We start from the raw sequence: 19,242 nt of genomic DNA, 5'->3' as shown, positions 1-19,242 counted from the left end.
CCCTTTTTGTAAATACAAGCTTGTATTTGCTTTATGATTTATCAGTAATGTTAGGATGCCATTTTAGTTTATTCAACAGAATGAAAAGTTTGTGCCTAAGTAAAGTCCTGAGCGACTTTTTAGACTGGCAGATTTTGTGGGTTTTTTTGTTTTCTTTTTTTGTTTTTTGTTTTTTAAGGTAAATGGAAGCTCAGGAGTGTTACGAAGTGAGATCTATTTCATTTGCATCCATAAATTTATTAAAATTATGGGAAGTTTAAATCAGATTTTGTTCCCTTTTTAAAAAATCAAATGGGCTTAATTTATACTTGTTAACCTTTTCTGTTACTATAGAGAAGTATTTTTTTTAAATTTTAACCAGAAAAACTGTAAATTATATATTTCCCCCTGCCCCAACCTTCATATGTTAAATAAATGTGGATTGGATCAAATGAGGTTTCTTGTTTTTTGGTCATTTCATTTGTACTTTGTTGACCTAGAGTTTTATGGCACAACATTTGGGAAGATGACAGGGTTTCGTTTGCACTGGTACTTTTTGTCTGTGTGGCCAGTTGTGTATAAACCAAACATTTTAACACAGTAGATTGTGTAACTTGAAAATCTGTTGCCTGTAAGTCTCTGCCATTCAGCTCTCCTTTTACTTTATTAGAAAAACAGTACTTAATGTTTATTATATTCATTTTGGGGCAGCCTAGAATCCTGAAGTGGTTTCTGAATCAATAAAGAAAGATCACATTCAATGTTATATCATTTTAGTATTAGGTATATTTTGTGCTATTCTGATTCTTGACACCAATTAGTAATTCCTAAATATTTGTTCATGGTTATTATTTGATGTGTTCTATAGGAAGTTTATTTATTTTTAGTTTTTAAAAAGATTTTATTTATTTATTTGAGAGAGCAGAGGGAGGTAGTAGAGGGAGGGTGAGAAGCAGGCTCCCCGCTCAGCAGGGAGCCCATGTGGGGCTCAATCCCATCATGACCTGAGCTGAAGGCAGATACCCAGGCACCGCTGGAGGTTTTTTTAAATTGTAGTCTTTTTCCACATCCACACATATAAAACAAAATGAGGTATATCAGAGGTATTTTATATGAATGAAAGGTAAAATAAAGAAGGATAGGAAAAATGTAGGGTCACGGCTTCAGGGATAGCTTCATATCATGGTTAGAACTTAAGTTGGGTATCTCTGTTGAATTTGGTACTGTCTTACTATGGAAATTGGAGGAGAGAGCCTGGTGTAATAGCGCATTGGATTAAGAATTAAGGCAAAAGAAATCTAGTACCAATGTGATTTTGAACAAAATCTTCTCATGGCCTCAAGTTTTTCATGTGCAAAATGAATAAAATGAACTCAGTGACTTATGGGCCTTTTGAACTCTAATATTCTATTTGACAATCTGTAATAGAAGAACTTGATACGAAGTCCCTTTTTTGAAATAGGGCCCATAGCCCTCAGTGACAGCAAGTATGCCACACTTTGGGTTTGTGTGCAGTGGTCTCTCCTGTTTTCTCATTTACCTTTCAACCACCCTGGCAAGGGAAAGATGGTGTTGTAGCTTAAAGCCAGCTCAGATCTGAGTCTGGGTGCTCTGTGCTCACTAACTGGCTCCCGTGGTAGACGAACTTGCATGTATAATGCTCATTCTCATGGCTTTGTTAAGAGAGTCATTTGGAGAGAGGATTCAGGTAGCAGTGAAGAATTATTTGTATATATATACATATATATGTATATATATAGTCTGATGAGCGACCTCTGGACGTTAATTGCTTGATTAACTTATTTGTTAGTTTTGTTCTTGTTTCTTGGAAGACTTCTCTAGGCCCATAAAATCTTACCCAGACCCCTGAATATTTATGAAGACTTTTGAATGGGAGTTTTTTTCCCACAAGGGAGAGTTTGTACAATTTTTTTCTAAAGTTACTTAAGCCTTCAAATTGAAGAGTTCGTTGGCCGAAAATACCAAATAACAGTTTAACAAATTAACCTCTGAACATGTATTTTGTTTAGTGTATTTAGACTTTACCTGACTCCTGTCTACCCTTATGTATATATATTTTTTCTGTTATTTATGTGTTCGATATTTTAAAGCCAGTTTTTGTCAATTATACTTTTATTTCTTTTACTGAAGATTTTCTTCCTTGGACTACGCATACGCACTGCATTCTTCTTGTTCCCGCAGGCACCCAGTCAGTCCGAATCCAAGCCAGAAAAGGCTCCTTTGTGCAATGTGCCTCCGCCCCCTTCTTCAGCGTCTGCAGAAATGAGCGGTGATCATACGCAGTCATCTGCCAGCAAATGCTCCGAAGACGTGGACAAAGAGGATGAGTTTGGTTACAGCTGGAGTAAGTTGTCTTTTGTGATGCACTGAGTTATAAGAGACACTGAAATAGCTCTGGGTTTCTCGAAGCTTGCGTCCTGGATGGATAAGCATGTTTCAGCTCTGTTTATACGTGCTGCAGTTTTGTTGGAAAAAATACTGAATACAGCGTGCATTCCCAAGGCATGAAATCATGTTCTTCCTTCCTTTAAATGACTCTCCCTGCTAAAGCCCACTCTGCCCTTTGTGTGAACTTTAAAGAGGGCAGGGCCCTCTCTCAGAAGCTGCTACAGGATCTGCCACCTGAGGATCTCAGACAAGTTCTTGCCTCTCTCAGACCTCAGAGTCCTCATTATAAAATCTGGTTGCTGTTGGTATCTTGCCTTGAACTCTGGCATTTTCTATACTAAGTTGGTAACACAGAATAATTGTGGAGATGGCATTGAGGCATTCACAAGTTGTATAACTGCCTCAAAGTCTTTGCCTCTTGGCCACCCTTCTTTTGAAAATGTGGTCCTTACCCGAGGTTGGTAACATTAAATTTGAAATGTCTGATGCACAGGAAGCATTCAAGGGCAGCTGTTATAAGGATCATTGGGGTGTCTCTATTTTCTAATAAAATAAGCCTTTTTACTAGGAAATGTTTAAAATTTAGTGAAAAGTTACCAATCTATCAGTGCTGTAAGAAAGTTTCATTTTGAAAGTATAATTACTCTAAGAAAGCCATGGTGTATGCTTTTAGGAAGTGTACAGGGTGTGAAAATTGTGCTGCTAGATTCTAGAAGGAATCAGGAAATGAAAGTTTATAAAGTTGATGCAGTTAAGAATCAATATGGAATGCAAGACATCAGCCGCATAGTAACATTTTCTAAGAGATGATTTGTGAAGTTTGCGGTTTTCTATTTTCAATAAAATAAGAATATATTGCTAATCTATTAAGGTGACCAGAATATACTCTGAGGAAAACATGGGACAGAATATCATATCACAAGCCACCCCAAAACTTAATGCCATAAGGGAGCAATTTATTATGGTGTCATGTGTTGTGGTTGACGGGGCCCAGCTATGCTGGGCCTTCAGGATGACACACTTACAGGGCTGGAAATTAGTGTTGGCTCCTGTGGCCTAGGGCACCTCCATGTAGCCTTGTCCTCTCAGATTCCAGAATAAATTCTACCTCTTGAATGTGTGGGATGGGAGAGACGAATGGTCTTACCTAATTAGGGCGTGTATCCTGAAGCTGAGACAGGTACATTGATTTGTCCTGGTCTGATGGCTCTGTGCAATGAAAACAGGCATTCCCTGTATTCTGGATCTGCGTACCAAGCAGCTGCTCCACACGATGTTACGTGCACGTCAGTTTTGCTGTGAGTGCAAAGCTCGCACTGGTCAGTGAAGATAAATCCTCTGAATGCTCTGTTCTCCTCTGCAAACGATAAAGTGGAATTCTGTTTTAATCATAGTCTTTTGAGAGTTTGTTAATGTGAATCGCCCCGGTGAACTGATCAGTCAGATCAGCTCCTCCACACTCTGCCCGCTGGATGCAGAGAAATTCCTCAGAGTTTGGGTACTCCCGGAAACCAGTCTTGACACCTAGGTGACCAGCTTATTTAGCTTTTCTTAGCTGCCAAGGATTTACATTTTGGTCCAAGTAATGCCCTTTTGAAGCTAAATAACCTTCCATAGTAAAACATCGGCTGTAAACTAACTTCATGCCTCTCATTTTGTTGTTGTGTGTAGAAAATATCAGAGAGCGCTACGGAACCCTAACAGGAGAGCTACACATGATTGAACTAGAGAAAGGTCGTAGTGGTTTGGGTCTCAGTCTGGCTGGGAACAAAGACCGATCCAGGATGAGTGTCTTTGTGGTGGGGATCGACCCAAATGGAGCAGCTGGGAAAGACGGTCGACTGCAGACTGCAGATGAGCTTCTGGAGGTACATTCCTACAGAGGATGCAGAGTTTACTCTTGCTGAACTGGTGCGCTGGAATCCTCAGTTCCCAAAAAATCCACCGGGGCCTCATATGGTGACCGAGAAAACAACTGCTTGCCTAATAAAATAGAGGCACTGCAGCACATTTGGCTGTAAACCAAATCTCTGCTAAGTAGAGTCCGTGTTCCCATTAACTTCCATTAAAAGGTTGCGACTGGGTAGCACCAGAAACAATTTTTGCCTCAAGATAGTAATAAAGATCACACTTCAAAAACATTTTCTCGTGTGCTGCATTTTTACTAGGAGCTTTTGAAAAGCCAAATGACCAGTCACTCCTCAGTAATGAGATTGAGCCACTGGACATTCTGGAAGTTGAATTCCTAATGGTAGACGTGATGCGGGTGGCGTGCAGTGGGGTCAAGGTTAAGACTAAGTAACGAAAACAGTAACTCAGCCGCCCAAACAGAATAAATTCCTGGACCATACTTTCTGGTGTTTAGAATTGCATTTGCCTGTTTTGTTTGTCCTTGCCTTTTGGAAGCTGGGATCCTCATGCCTATATATTGCCTTAATACTCTTCCTTGCACTCTTGTTTCCTTATTGGCTAGGAAGGTTCAGTCAGCAGTGGCTGACTGACTAGATAACTGGCAGTTTCTAGTAGGTACTTTCCGCTTCCCAAATCCCGAATCTGCCTATGGTGCTCCTCCCTGTGGCCTAGTCCCACGTTCTGAGTTTTGAGATTAACTAAGACCTATAGCCATAGGAGGCTTCCCAGGATGATCTGTGCAGGTCATTAGTGCCTCCAGGAGAGCCTTTGCTTTGTACAGAACATGCTGGAAGCCTGGTGCCTGCCAGGAATTTCACTCTCTACTTTTCTACAGTCAGTCCAGGTGGTGCCTCTATCATCTGTGGAGATCAGACCACCTGCATGTCATTTTAATGTTGGCTTTAAACATGGGCTTGCCTTTTCACCATCAAAGTCAGGTTCATGTTCTGGGAAGGAAAATACATGTAATATTTCAAAAGAAGGGGAAAAATGACCTTTTTATTAGCTAGAAAGGATAATAAAGGGTTAGCCAATTCCAAATTTCAGGCTTAGTTAATGCTATTTGTTTCTCACAGATCAATGGTCAAATTTTATATGGAAGAAGTCATCAGAACGCTTCTTCAATCATTAAATGTGCTCCTTCTAAAGTAAAAATAATTTTTATCAGGTAAGCATTTTCTTTTTTCTAGATTACTAAATACCTTTTTTTAGTCTTTTGATTCAGAGTTCTTTTAAATGAAAATAAAGCATTTCTAAATGTCTGAGTATTTTAGTCCCAGGTCTTTGGGCTTGCAGAATTTTCTCTAATAATCCTAATGAGTCTTCAAGGAGAAGAATGAAAATACTATGAATCATTATGTTGTGATAGGTCAGTGCTTTTTCTTTTAGAAATAAAGATGCAGTGAGTCAGATGGCTGTATGTCCTGGAAATACAGTAGAACCTTTGCCTTCTACCTCAGAGCATTCTCAGAATAAGGAGGTATGTATCTTGTGTTTGTTTCTCTGGGAAGATTTTATTGATATGCTATGTATTAATTCAGCAAACAAGTATCGATCCCTTACAGGAATGTTAAAGATAAATGACTCATGATCTTGGCCCTGAAGGGGCCCAGTACAAGAAACACTCATGTAAATAAGCACACCACTTCCATGAAGCGTCTACATAGGGAATAATGAAGGTAGAAAAAGTTGTCAAGTCTCCTTCTGCAGAGATCATGACAATGACTCTCTAGGTGAGGTGACATGTGAAGTATGTGTTGGAAGTAGAAGACACGGGGTGGGGGGTGGGCAAAAACATTCCAGGCAGGGGGTATGGACTAAGGAATGGCATGCAGGCTCTGGCAGATACAAGGAATGAGAATTGCAGGGCAGCACTGAATAGTGGGGAGGGTGAGATAGGCATTGGGGAGCTGGTGAGGAAAAGGTCACTGGGAAAGGGGAGATAGGGTCATCATGAGAACTGTGATGGGGACTTCGTCTTTGACTCCTTAGGGAACTCAAAAGAGTAAGAGTTGTATTTTTAAGTACTTCTCTGGAAATGGTGCAGAGAAAAAATCAGAGGTTTCAAGGAAGAGAAGTTAAGGTAAAGGGAATAAGAAAATTAGAGGAATAGCTCAGGAGAAAGATAATGAAGGCCTTGCATTAGCAAGGAAAGAAAGAGAGAGAGGGAGGGAGGGAGGAAGAAAGAGAAAAAAGAAAGAAAAGAAAGGAAGAAAGAAAATAGAGAAAGAAAAGAGGGAAAGAAAGAGAAAAGGAAGGGAAGGAAGGAAGGGGAGAGAGAGGGAGAGAGAGAAGGAGAGATAAAAAGAGATAGAAAGAAAAGAAGGAAGGAAGAAAATGATTAAGTCAGAAGTTTCAGAAGTTTAGGATCCAACTTAGCATTACCTTATCCCTAACTAAATGTACTCAGTGAGGAACAGCCAGTGGTTGGGTATCTATTTATACAACAAGTATTTACGGACTGTCTGCCTTGTTCCAGGTACTTCTTTTTGGGCTGGGATTAGGCTGGTGAATGCAACAGACAAGATGTAGACAGCTTCCAGATGGATGACATGGTGACTTGGTGGATGGCTGACTTTTACCAAAATAGAAAAAATTTTAAAACAGATATTTGTAAAAATAGAAAATGTTCTATTTGAGGCAGTTTTAGGGTGAAGTGCCTGTTGAAAAGCCTGGGGTAGAGATGTACATGGGGACTTTTGGTCTAGAGTTTAGAGATGAATTCCCATAGATGCATAGTTGTTTTCTGGTGGCCATAGGAACTCTTCTGTGCAGAGAATACTTAGAAGAAGGGGGCCAAGGTCAGAATTCTTTAATAAAACAAGGAGGAAGCCTAACAAAGAGTGGCCACAGGTAACAAGGAAGGACCAGGCAAGCATGTTGCGTAGAGCTGAGGAGGACACATTTCAAGAAGAAGAGTATATTCTACAATCTTGAATGCTGAGGAGAGGTCAAGTAAGGAGATGAATAGAGTCCATTGGACTTGGCAACTAGCTGATCACTAGTGTTTTTTGAGAAAGCAAATGATGGATTAAAAAAAAATTAGAAAAAAAAATTAGAAAAGAAAAGGCAGCGAGCGGCTAGAGGGTAACATAGAATTTAGAGGTTTTTTTTTTGGTGGGACTTTTGATGTGCCAAAGCCCGAGATACTTGTTAAGGATGAATAAAGGGAGGCAAAGAGAATGAAAAGCTGACAGTGAGAGGAGCCATGATGATTACAGTGCGAGAGGAAACGCTCCCCCGGAAGGAGCGTGTGAGCACTGGGCTGTCTCTACATGATGAACGTCACTTGTTCTGGTGAACTGAGAAATTATTCATAATAGTGAACTGAGTTAGGTGATTTTTCAAGATTATAAAGGAGAAAATTTTATTTTCATACAAATTGTACCACAGATATAGCCCTTAAGAAAATAGAATATTTTAATAATTTTCAAGTAAAACATTTAATAGCTCCTGAATTCCCTTGATGACTAACGTAGGGAAGAACAGTGGATGGTGCCTCTGCTTGAGTCCTGTGTGCTAGTGAGTCCCACTGCTGGGTGGCTGGGCTGCCATTGCATTTCACCAGAGAATAAATCCAGGCCGTCTGGAGAACCGCTTTGTGTCTCTGTGCTCGAAAATAATTTTTGTCTAATCATACCTTATTAGTCTTTTGAAGAGAATATAATGTTCATAAATGTCATGAAATGTTAATAATAATTATAACACATGAAATAATTTTGATGCAAGTGACCCTTATTAAGCAAACAAAAATACATACACCTCAGTTGTCTATTTTGCCATTTCCTTCCCTTTGTCAGCCTGAGCCAAGTGGTACTACTTCCGATGCAGCTGTGGACCTCTGTTCATTTAAAAACGTGCAACATCTGGAGCTTCCCAAGGTAAATGTGCTTTGAGTTGAATTTTTACACCAGTAATCTGATTCTCAGGTTCTCAGAAGTGTGGTCTCTGGACCAGCGGCATCAGTATCACCTGGGATCTTGCTAGAATTGCAGACATTTGGTCCATCCATACCTACTGAATGAGAAATTCTGGGGGTGGACCCACAGTTTGCGTCTTTATAAGCCTTCTGAGTGATTCCATGCACACAACCATTTGAGAATTACTGTATCAATTGATACTTTAGCAGAGATTAAGCTTTTCCTGCCTTTGTGATTATCCCAAGGTATAACATTTAGCAGTGTCTTTTTTTTTTTTTTTTTAAGATTTTATTTATCCATTTGTGAGAGTGAGAGAGAGAGCATGAGAATGGGGTGAAGGACAAAGTAGAAGCAGGCTCCTCACTGAGCAGGGAGCCCAGTGCAGGACTCAATCCTGGTACTAAGGGATCATGACCTGAGCCCAAAAGGCAGAGGCTTAACTGGCTGAGCCTCCCAGACGCCCCTCTCCTTTTGATACATTTACTAAGGGCCTGCTCTGGAGGAAATAAAAAGAAGAAAGAAACAAATTATAGTCTTTGCCCTTCATAAAATTGAAAGTTCACATTTCTAGAAGCTTCACTGATAAGCATCAGTGAAGTATCTACTTCTGAAAAGATCTGAACATTAGGTTCAAATGACCACTTTTGAAGAGGTGGTTTGCTGAACAGAAACCTGCGAATGCTCTGAGGGGCTGCAGGCTCATGCTGGAATGCAGGGAGGGGTGGGCAGTGGACGAGGGAGAATATTTGCAGAGAGAGCAGCAAAGTGCACAGGGAGAAGAGGAAGGCAAGCCATGGGTTGGCATGGAGCAGGGCTATATTTACTGCAGGCCGACAGAAGAGAAGGGGTCCATGGGCCACTGCCCACCTATGAGGCAGGGCAGCATGGTGCTTATGAGCCTTGGCTCCAGAATCTGGGTTCAGTCCTTGCTTCATCAAGTACATAGCTGACACATTATGTGATCTTCCTTTGCCTCAGTTTTCTCACCAGTAAACTGCAGATGATAATATTACCTTTGACCTAACTGTAAAGATTAAATGAGTCATTTGTAAGTAGTTGGCATAACGACAACCTATGCTTTGCACTATTCAAGTCATTATGAAGTCAGAAACCATGAGTTTCTGAATGCTGCACAGAATGTGTGCCTAAAAACATACTTTGACAAGCCCTTGCTAAAAATGACAGGTTAAAAGTCACAGCATACCATATAAACCTGTCCACCCTGAACCCATTATTAGTCGACTGTGCGGACAAAACTCAAGAAGGTGAAGAAGGGAGAATTAACCAGCCTGCTAACATTCATACCTCATCTGCAACTTTTTGTCATTTATACTACCTTGTATTTTTAAAAATTATGATTATTTGAAAAAATTTAATGGCAAAGTCTCACGTGCATTATGTTGTTTACTTCTCAGCAACCTGTGAGATCATTTTATTTTTCCCACTTATAACAGTCCTCATTGCTCAGAATGATAGAGTTAGAACTTAAACTCTGGTCTTACACCTCCAAGTCCCATTTTCCATTCCTTGTTTCAACTCCGGCCTGGGGCCTATTTACCTTTCCGAAACCTGTATGTTGCTTATAAGAATCTTCTACTTCATTCAGACTGAATGTTTCAAGAGCCCACAGCCATTTATTTTAAGAATTCATCCCTCCTTACCTGTGCTTATACAACTTGGGGTGCCCTTCTGCTCTCTTTTAGATTATCTAAGTTCTGTATGACTGAAAATCTAGCTTAATCTCATGTCTGTTTATTTGGAAATATTCCTTCGGTATTCTGGCCTATAGAATGCTTACTGGTAATGTCTTCATTTATTTGTCGTTTAGCTGTGCCTGGCTCAAACATGTCTCATGTATAAACATTCATGTGGATAAATTTTTTATACATCTATATTGCAAACAGGTTGGAAAAGAAGAACCTGTTACTTTTTCTCCCATTATCATATAGTATGGGTGGCATAGTTCATACTAAGTATGCAGGAGGGAAGAATGGAAGACAGCTTACATGCTGTTGTGCGCTGGGAAAGACATCAAGTACAGGAGAGTTGGGAAGGAGAGAATGGTTTTCATAACAGTTTCAATACAGAAATGATAGTAACAGGCGATTTCTAATTCTGTTTTGACTCCTTAGAAACTCTCTGGACAGATTAATTATCTTTTTTTTTTTTTTTTTTTATGAGAGAGAGAATGCACGGCTGGGTTGGGGGTGGGGTAGAGTGGACCAGAGGGAGAGGCAGAGAGAGAATCTTAAGCAGGCTCCATGCCCAGTTTGGAGCCCACCCCGGACCTGATCTCACGACTCTGAGATCAACACTTCAGCTGAAATCAAGAGTCAGACGCTTAACTGACTGAGCCACCAGACGACCTGATTATTTTCTTTTCTTTTTAATCTTTTTTAAGTGGGAAAATAGAATATAAGCAGGAAATGTATAGTGTGTATAATCTGAACCCTTAGTGACTGACTGAAATGCTTATTCCCTTTACAGACAAAAGATTTTTGATTCAAGATTGGTTTTTAAGCAGTTTTGTCCTAGGAAAGTACCTGTACCTTGAAGCAACCTTGCACAATTTTTAGAGATCCATTTCAAGTCCATATGAGTTTTATAGGGTGAACGTCTTCAAATAGCATTAAGAAGTTTTTTTCTGAATTTTTGGGGAATCTTCCAAATTTCAAAATAGCTCTCCTGATAATAATGGTGGTTTGACTTCATTCTACTTTTAATTCTTGTTCACTCTCTTCTGGCTGTTGAATGATACAACTGTTACTCCATAACGAAGTTTCCTTAATTTGTTTCACCTTCTCTCTATGGTGGTGTTTTGATAACTGGCTCAGAACAGTGTCTCTCAGAACTTTTTCTGTTATGGGCTGTATGTTCCGTGGCAGCAGTGAGGTGAAGAGCTAAGCATTCAGCTGGGAAACCGCACTCGCACCCCATTATCCTTATTTGTATTTCATCCTACTCTTCTGATGCCAGTTGATTGTCTTTAGATGTGTTTATGGATATGTTTATTTTTGTAGTATTTTAGGTGGGACTGGGGCATATTATATATACAGATGCATAGCTCATGGCTCCTCTTAGGACACTGCCTGTTGCTAATAACAAAAAACCTTTCTCCTATAGGCTTAGTGAAAGAGGGGGATATGGGCTCAGGTTCCTGGGCAGCGATCTTCCAGGATAGTTGATCTGTGGCTCAGTAGTGTCATCAAGAGCCAGTTCTTTTCCTCTTCCTGCACAGCTGTCAGTGGTCAGCTGTATCCCAAGGCTGGTCTTCCTCTGTCTTAGAATGTCTGCCAGTCATAGCTGGGGTCATGTGCTGCTTCTCTCACCTGTGGTCAGGGGCTTGGGAGGAAAGTGGCTGTGCCGTCATTCTGAGTAAAAGTCCTGAAACCCATGCTAGTTGAGTCAGCTCTGTTCACACTCCAGCTCCTGAGCTTGGGACTGTGGCCATGGGAATAGAACTGTACTGTTGAACCAAGTCATTCAGACTCCGTCCTTGGAGTTATTTATCCACTGTTACATAACAGATTACCACAAAATTTAGAATCTTAAAACAATAGACATTTATTATCTCTATTTCTGTGGGTCAGGGATCTGGGAGCCATTCAGCTGGGTGGTCTGGTCAGGCTCTGTACAGTTTGACAGCAAAGTGCCAGCTAGGACTGGTGTCATAGGAATGCTTGACCCAGGCCGGAAGAGCCGCATCTGGGATGGCTGACTTAAATGAGCACTGGGAGGAAGCTGCATTGGCTGTCTGTGGTGCTGCTTACATGTCCTCATAACATGGACCTGGCTTCCCTCAGAGCACGGGATCCAAGAGAGAGCAAGGACAGAGCTCCCAATGCCTTTGACACAGGTGTGGAAATACACACCATTCCTTCTGCTTTATTCTCTATTTTACAGTTAAGTAACCCAAGTCCATCACACATCCAGGATCCCCTTCTTGAAGGAGTTTGTGAGTGTATTTCAAAGTCACCACCCAAAACATAGGCAGAGAGAGAACGAGCAAGAGCGAGAGCATGCTCTTGTATGTTGTTTGAGGCAGCAGGGGGAGGGGGTGGGATATTGTGACAAAAATCTAGGAGCCTGTAGGAAGGAATATGATAATGTTGTTAAGTAAACAACCAGCAAATGTCTTCTGGACCGCTAAGGTACTTTTCTGACTGCAGATAAGAGAATAGGCAATGATAGAATCAGATCTCAGAGTTGAATACATACAGTCATTGTAGATGTTAGCGTATTACTTATTCAAACAAATATTTCTTTGTGGTAATAGGAAAGACCGTTGGTATAGAAAATCCCAAATAGAGTGTTTAGCTGAATTAGATGTATTCGTCTTTTTGGTAGCACATTCACCTTCCTTCGTTAAGCCTGATTCTTTTACCAGCTAGATCAGGACTCAGGGTCTCAAAATCCTGGCAAGTTCAGAAAATGTATCTGAAATATATTTGGTTATTTCCTGTAGGGTAATAAGTAGAAGGAGGGTATGTGTAATAACAACGCTGTATATAGCACATCAGGTTTCCAGTCCCTTTCTTACCGCACAGCAGTCTCATGATTGGTCAAGAACAGCATGGTTTGAACTGTGTGGGTCCACTTCTAAGTGGAGGTTTCTGATAAATGCAGTTTAGGACCGCAAATGTATTTTCTCTTCCTTATGATTTTCTTAATAACGTTTTCTTTTCTCTAGCTTCATTGGAAGAATACGGTATATACTCCACATAACATACAAAATGTCTTATTCAGCTGTTTTTATTGATAACACTTTCAGTCAACAAGGCTCTAAATAGTTCATTTTTTGAGGAGTCAGAAATTATGCATGGATTTTCATATGTGCAGAGGGGTCAGCACCCAACTCCCACATTGTTCAAGGGTCAGCTGTGTTATTACTCATTTTTTAGATAAGAAAATTGAGGTTTAGACACGTTATGTGGCATATCCAACTTCCTACAGCTAGACAGGAAGTAAATGAGAACCGAGCTCTGCTCACCCTAAAAATGCAGTTTTCTGTGTCTTACAAATGTGACTGATTCTGCGGAAAGAGAGTGTGGTGTAGAGAGATGCACAATGACAGTCGAAACGCATCAAACATGAATGCTTTGCCTCAGAAAAGCCCTGATGTTGATAATCTTTAAAATGATGGTGTGGCCTTACCTTGATGTCACAGTCATGATCCTAAATGCCTGGTGGCAAGCACGGCTCTCATGTATCCATTTCATAGAAACCATGGCAAAAATCTCCCTTTTCTCTCTTTTGCTTTACATTTTCCTGGGTAGAAACTATAATGAAAATGGTTGCTAGCCCTAACCAGAATGAAAATACTCAAAACCCTATTTTAATTTTATTAATGTAAACATTAAAGAAACACAAAAGTCTTACTATTGAATATTTGGTCTTGATAAAGAAAATGTGGAAAATATAGACAAAATACGTATAGCTTTCTAGGCTTGGCAGGTTTTCAGTGCACGTCCGTGGGCTCAGAGTTGAGAGTGTTTTCACTCTGCACCAAATCAAAACACAATTGTCTGGGGAAACAATGTTGGGTATTCAGCCCCAGAAAGGACAGAGCATGCAGAAGTAATTGTAGTCTGTCTGCTCAGGAGAAGGGATGGGATGAAGGGGCCTGATTGGGTTGTTACTTCTTCGCTGTAGGCCAGGAAGAGGAAGCTGGTTGATTTTATTTTTAAAATTACTTACTGCATCAGCCAGTTCACAAAACTGCATTGGAAATGTTGTATATTCATTCAGTTATTGAATGCATTTTATTCTCTGGATATTTTGCTCAAAGTTACTAGAGATGTGTAACTGCATATATAGGGTAAATGTACTAGAAATCATAAACATATGGGAGGAATGAATACATTTGAATATTTGATAGAAGAAAATTTATTTCCATTAAAAAGTTTGAAAGTTTGCTTAAGAGATTTCTGTTAATGAACTTTAGATTGGTTTTAATCTGTTTTCTAGCCCTGGGGTAGAAGATAATGTTCAGAAGTTATGGCCATATACCTTTCCTTTGGATAAATTTTATCTGCTTCAAGTTTTCTAAATTGTTACTATTTCTCTAGGACCAAGGGGGCTTGGGCATTGCCATCAGTGAGGAAGATACGCTTAGCGGAGTCATCATAAAGAGTCTAACCGAGCATGGGGTGGCAGCCAAGGTGAGGCCTTCTCACTGTCATAAAGTGGTGGAGAAGGGGATTAGTTCTATAAAATCACCCTAAATCTTAACATGTTTCCATTTAGGATGGACGGCTCAAAGTTGGAGATCAGATTTTGGCTGTAGACGATGAAGTCGTTGTTGGCTATCCTGTTGAAAAGGTACGTTTCCCAAAGGAAGCAAATAACACTGTTAGCCCTTCTGTGGGCATGGCCAATGTGTGTTGGGGGGGGGTGGGGGGTGGGGGTTATAGGGAATTGGAACCATGTAGTTCTACAAGACTTTGTATTAGACAGATATCATTAAGGAAAAGAAGGGATTCTTTGGAAGTTCTTCAATTTCTATTTTTCTATTTTTCTAGTCAAATGATATTAACGTATTTTCTATTGCCTAGAAAATCCGGTGTTCAGTGGACATTTTTGATAAATATCATTTCCATTTTCCCTTAGAAACTCCTTTTTTTTAATTGTTTTTATTAATATGTAATGTATTATTTGCCCCAGAAACTTGTAACTTCTAAACGAAGGTCAACTTCATGTTAAGACCGAAGAAATTTTTATGAATATTTGCTCCAATAAATATCCACTTTGTCTGTTGTTTTATAAACAGACTCAGTCATTAAATGCATTACTTTCATTGGGATTAAACCGTTAATGAGTTTTATTGTCCTCAAAAGTGGTAAAACTTACTAGTTGTTTCATTTGAGGCATTTCATAGATTAAGTACAAGAAAAAGAGCTGTTTTTCTTTTGAGATTTATTGTGCAAATGTTTTTATTTCTACACTGGCCAGCAAGAAGCTTAAACCATTTTTCAAATTCAACTTTAATAATTGTATAGGTTGAACCCTTTAGCCCACATGTCCATGTTTTAACTTTCCATTTGGCTTGACTCTTCTGTTGCAGTTTTCCTTACCCTGCTAAGAGTTTCCATTTTGTTAAAAGGGTTATGTAAGTTGTTTCAGATTCTCAGTAGAATCAGGAAGTGTATGTATGTATATATATATATATATATCTTCTAAGTTTGTAGGGATGAGATTAATTAGAAATGTCAAACATTGAAAACCCTGTACTTGCATAAAGAACAATATGGTCAAAACTAGACTTAAAATAGAAATAAACTTTATATCAAACTTATATATATATTAAACTTAATATCAGCAACTGAGAAACAAGAAAGAAATGACAAGTATTCTTTCTTGACTTCTCAAGTGCTGACAAGGAAAGGGATTCCAATTGTAACAGTGACTTACTGGTTTATGTCTACTAATCTGCTTTTGAATTTTGTTTCTCTGCCACACCAACACCCTGCCAGTTTATTAGTCTTTTGAAAACAGCAAAGACAACAGTGAAACTTAGCATTTGTGCTGAGAATCGTGACCCCCAGACTGTGGCTTCTGCGGCTGGTACGGCCAGTGGAGAACAGAAAAGCAGCTCCTTGTCTCCGATGGCGCCATCTTCTGGCTCCCCCGAACCAGAGTCCATCCCAAGTAAGGAGCCAGTCTCTTGTGGTTCCTGCTTGTGTGGTGCACTGAAACCCCGCAGGGGCAGCTTCCTGCTTGGGAGCCACCTGCTTGAATGTTTGAAAGGCCATTGCCAGGGAACGCTTTGGTGAAAAGATGGTATAAGGAAGGAGAGGGGCTCCTGAGGAAAGATCACTGGACTGTTAGGCAGGGATCTGTGTGCTGCACATTAACCAGCCACAGGGCCTTAGGGAACCCATCCTCCCACTCTGAGTCTCTAAAGCTGCTCTTTGCTCTCCAAGGATCTTTTGCTGAAGGTACCTGTGATTCCACGCATTTCACCAATGAAGTAGCACCATCATTTTGAATATTCCTTTTTTTATATTGAGCAAGTAATGTAACTTCTCTAAAGCCTCAGTATTCTAATCGGTAAAATGGATACATTGCCTTGCATTACAAAAAAACTCTTAAAAACAATAGTCACTGCTAAAGTTAGCACAATTGATCTGAGTTCTGTCATTTCGGAGTCGTAGATCCTTTATATGAAAATGGTTGTATGTGGACCATGGAATGAGACTTGTGAGCATCATGAAAATGCCAGTGTAGCAAATTGAGGCAAATTATCCATTTAAGCTACTTTTTGAGAAAAATTAGAGCAGTAATTAAAAATTACAAATTAAAATTAAAAATTACACTCAGCGGGGAGCCTGCTTCCCCGCTTTCTCTGCCTGCCTTTCTGCCTACTTGTGCTCTCTGTTAAATAAAAAAACAAAAAGCAAAAAAAAAACTTTAAAAAATAATTGAAAAAAAAAATGGAAGAGGGATCAATCCTTACAAGATATCTAGGTGTGTACCTCAGTTTCCTTGACTCACCATTGTAATGATTTCTGCTTATTTTTTATGTATATAAAAAAGAAAAAAAAATAAGAAAGTAAATTTCAAGCTTTGCAGCATTGAAAAAAGTAAAACATATAGGCTTTTTCTGCAATGGAAGAAAAAAATCTCTTTTGGTCTCCAGACTGAAACATTAAGTTCTTTTGACAGGTTTTTAAGGATACAGCAGTTTAAAACATATATAACATAGTTAGACAAAAAAATTCTTAAAGTAATACATATCTGGTCAAAGTAATCCTTTATTTAGAAAGACTGGGTAGCTCACTGAAATATTAGAAGGTTTTATGGAAATTGTCTCCTTTTTCAATTTTATGTTGATCCCAAAATAGCATTGTCTATAAAAATGTGAAATGCTACATGAAAATGTAACGTAAGAGAAATATCTTTACACCTGCTCTTACCATTTCAGGAGCAAGAATTAGTCTGTCTCTGATTTCCTAAAGAGAGAGCACTCTACCAAGTGTCTCAGCTTTTTCAAAACATGACGTGTGCTGTATGCTCTTTGGTATATCATAAAACATATGATATGAAGACTGTCATAAAACAAGGTTTGAAATTATAATCTCCTTGTTTTCTCATAACCTATTCTTATCTCTTCAATCCTGAGCATATATGCACCAGATTTTAATATCTGAGTTTCTAAAACATCGAGTGAGACACGCAAAGAAAGAAACTGCTTGTGAGTCTCACTTGTTGTTTTATAAACTCAGATATTAAATCCAGTTGCTTATGTGCACAGATTTGATTACATAAGAAGAGATGCTCTAGGATAGGAAGAAAAGGAAAACCAAAATCAAAACATAAAAAGCCTTGAAATGCAGGCACCACAAGCAGAATTACTGATATGATGATGTGCTTTGTGTTTTTGTGGTCTTCCCAGAATGTGTTTTTAGATGAACACTACATACCTCAGTTCTGAGTTGTACAAATAATAATTTCATAAGAGGTTGTTTGGCTCTAGTGAAGTGTGGCATATCAGCATGAAACCAGAGGCTCAGCTCAGCTCTCTGCTCTTGCTCCTTTACACATATCATCCCTAGCATTTTAGAAAATGTACCATAGTGCAAAACGTAACTTTGTATCCACCACCCTAAATTAATGGTGATTTAATCATTTTGTTGGATATGTTTAAAATATAACTAAAAGATTAAGGTAAATCTGAAATCTTCCTTGTCTGTAACCTTGGGCCCTTTTTCTGCTCTGTCCCTGACAGGCAACGGAGGTGGGGTGGGGTGGTGAGTTTGTTGTTTATACCATCTGATCTATTTGTATTTGTATTTCTTTTCATTTTAAAATTTATTTTTAGGTACAAGCAGGTCGTCAACACCAGCGATCTTTGCTTCTGATCCTGCAACCTGCCCCATCATCCCAGGCTGCGAAACCACCATTGAGATTTCCAAAGGGCGAACGGGGCTGGGCCTGAGCATCGTTGGAGGGTCGGACACTCTGCTGGTGAGGACATTCCCCGAGGTGCTTCAGATACACAGTAGCCCCTCCAGTGAGCCCTGAGAGAGTCCTATCTGTTTTATTAAATGAAACATAAAAGCTTAGAAAAATGCATAATTCATTGTTATTTTAATTCAAAGAGCAAACACCGAAAACTGGGTACTGGGACTTTTATTTTAAGTAAGTGAGTGCTAACTCAATAAGATAGTTACACTTGTGATTGTGAACTTTTAGGTTCAAAATATTTCTGTTAGTTTACCGGTCTTTGCCATATTTTAATTGCCTTTTTACTGACTGGATATGTTAGGGTTGGGCCCATATTGAAAGGAGTCTGAAAAACTGGATAATTATAGACAAAATTTTCTAAATGTCAAAAATCTTTTAAAATCTAATTATTGCATTTGTGGCTAAGAAAAGTGAAGTATATCTGCCAATTTCATTTGTGATAGGAAAGGTGATGTATACCTATTATAGGTACATATGTATGATTTGTATGTTTCATAATTTTTTCTTTATATGTCCCTGTCATTAGAAAGATATGTAAACTTCTGGGGCACCTGGGTGGCTCAGTGGGTTAAGCCTCTGCCTTCAGCTCAGGTCATGATCCCAGGACCCTGGGATCGAGCCCTGTATCGGGCTCTCTGCTCAGCAGGGAGCCTGCTTCCTCTTCTCTCTCTCTCTCTCTACCTGCCTCTCAGACTACTTGTGATCTCTGTCCGTCAAATGAATAAATAAAAAAAAAAAAAAGAAAGAAAGATATGTAAACTTCTTTGAGTATTGTAGCAAAAATTCCATTATACTTTTCTTTGACTTTTGATATGACTCCCTATGGATCCAGTGAGTATATAACCCTTCACATTATATTTAAAAGTACCGTGTGTTTTGACTTCCTTTCTGCTTAGCAGTCTTAGGAAGAATGGGCTAAAGCATGAATATGTTTTGTCTGGGCCCTTAGGGTGCCATTATTATCCATGAAGTTTATGAAGAAGGAGCAGCTTGTAAAGATGGAAGACTCTGGGCTGGAGATCAGATTCTAGAGGTACCTTTATAATTAACAAAGAAA

General features: G+C 39.3%; 1 protein-coding gene across 10 annotated transcripts in view; it reads left to right on the top strand.

The window, feature by feature from the left end:
* The window catches only part of MPDZ (multiple PDZ domain crumbs cell polarity complex component), a 157,393-nt gene that overhangs the window by 126,001 nt on the left and 12,150 nt on the right, over positions 1 to 19,242 (top strand). For all 10 annotated transcript variants that reach the window (XM_047699409.1, XM_047699414.1, XM_047699411.1 and 7 more), the window contains 10 exons: positions 2,182 to 2,344; positions 4,060 to 4,256; positions 5,376 to 5,467; positions 5,689 to 5,779; positions 8,100 to 8,180; positions 14,288 to 14,380; positions 14,466 to 14,540; positions 15,692 to 15,866; positions 18,040 to 18,185; positions 19,135 to 19,218. In XM_047699409.1, coding sequence (XP_047555365.1) covers positions 2,182 to 2,344; positions 4,060 to 4,256; positions 5,376 to 5,467; positions 5,689 to 5,779; positions 8,100 to 8,180; positions 14,288 to 14,380; positions 14,466 to 14,540; positions 15,692 to 15,866; positions 18,040 to 18,185; positions 19,135 to 19,218 — 1,197 coding nt within the window. The remainder of the gene's footprint in view (positions 1 to 2,181; positions 2,345 to 4,059; positions 4,257 to 5,375; positions 5,468 to 5,688; positions 5,780 to 8,099; positions 8,181 to 14,287; positions 14,381 to 14,465; positions 14,541 to 15,691; positions 15,867 to 18,039; positions 18,186 to 19,134; positions 19,219 to 19,242) is intronic.

This window comes from Lutra lutra, chromosome 13 (genome assembly GCF_902655055.1).
Source record: "Lutra lutra chromosome 13, mLutLut1.2, whole genome shotgun sequence".
NCBI classification, from domain to species: Eukaryota; Metazoa; Chordata; class Mammalia; order Carnivora; family Mustelidae; genus Lutra; species Lutra lutra.
This window is presented reverse-complemented; position numbering and strand designations above follow the sequence as displayed.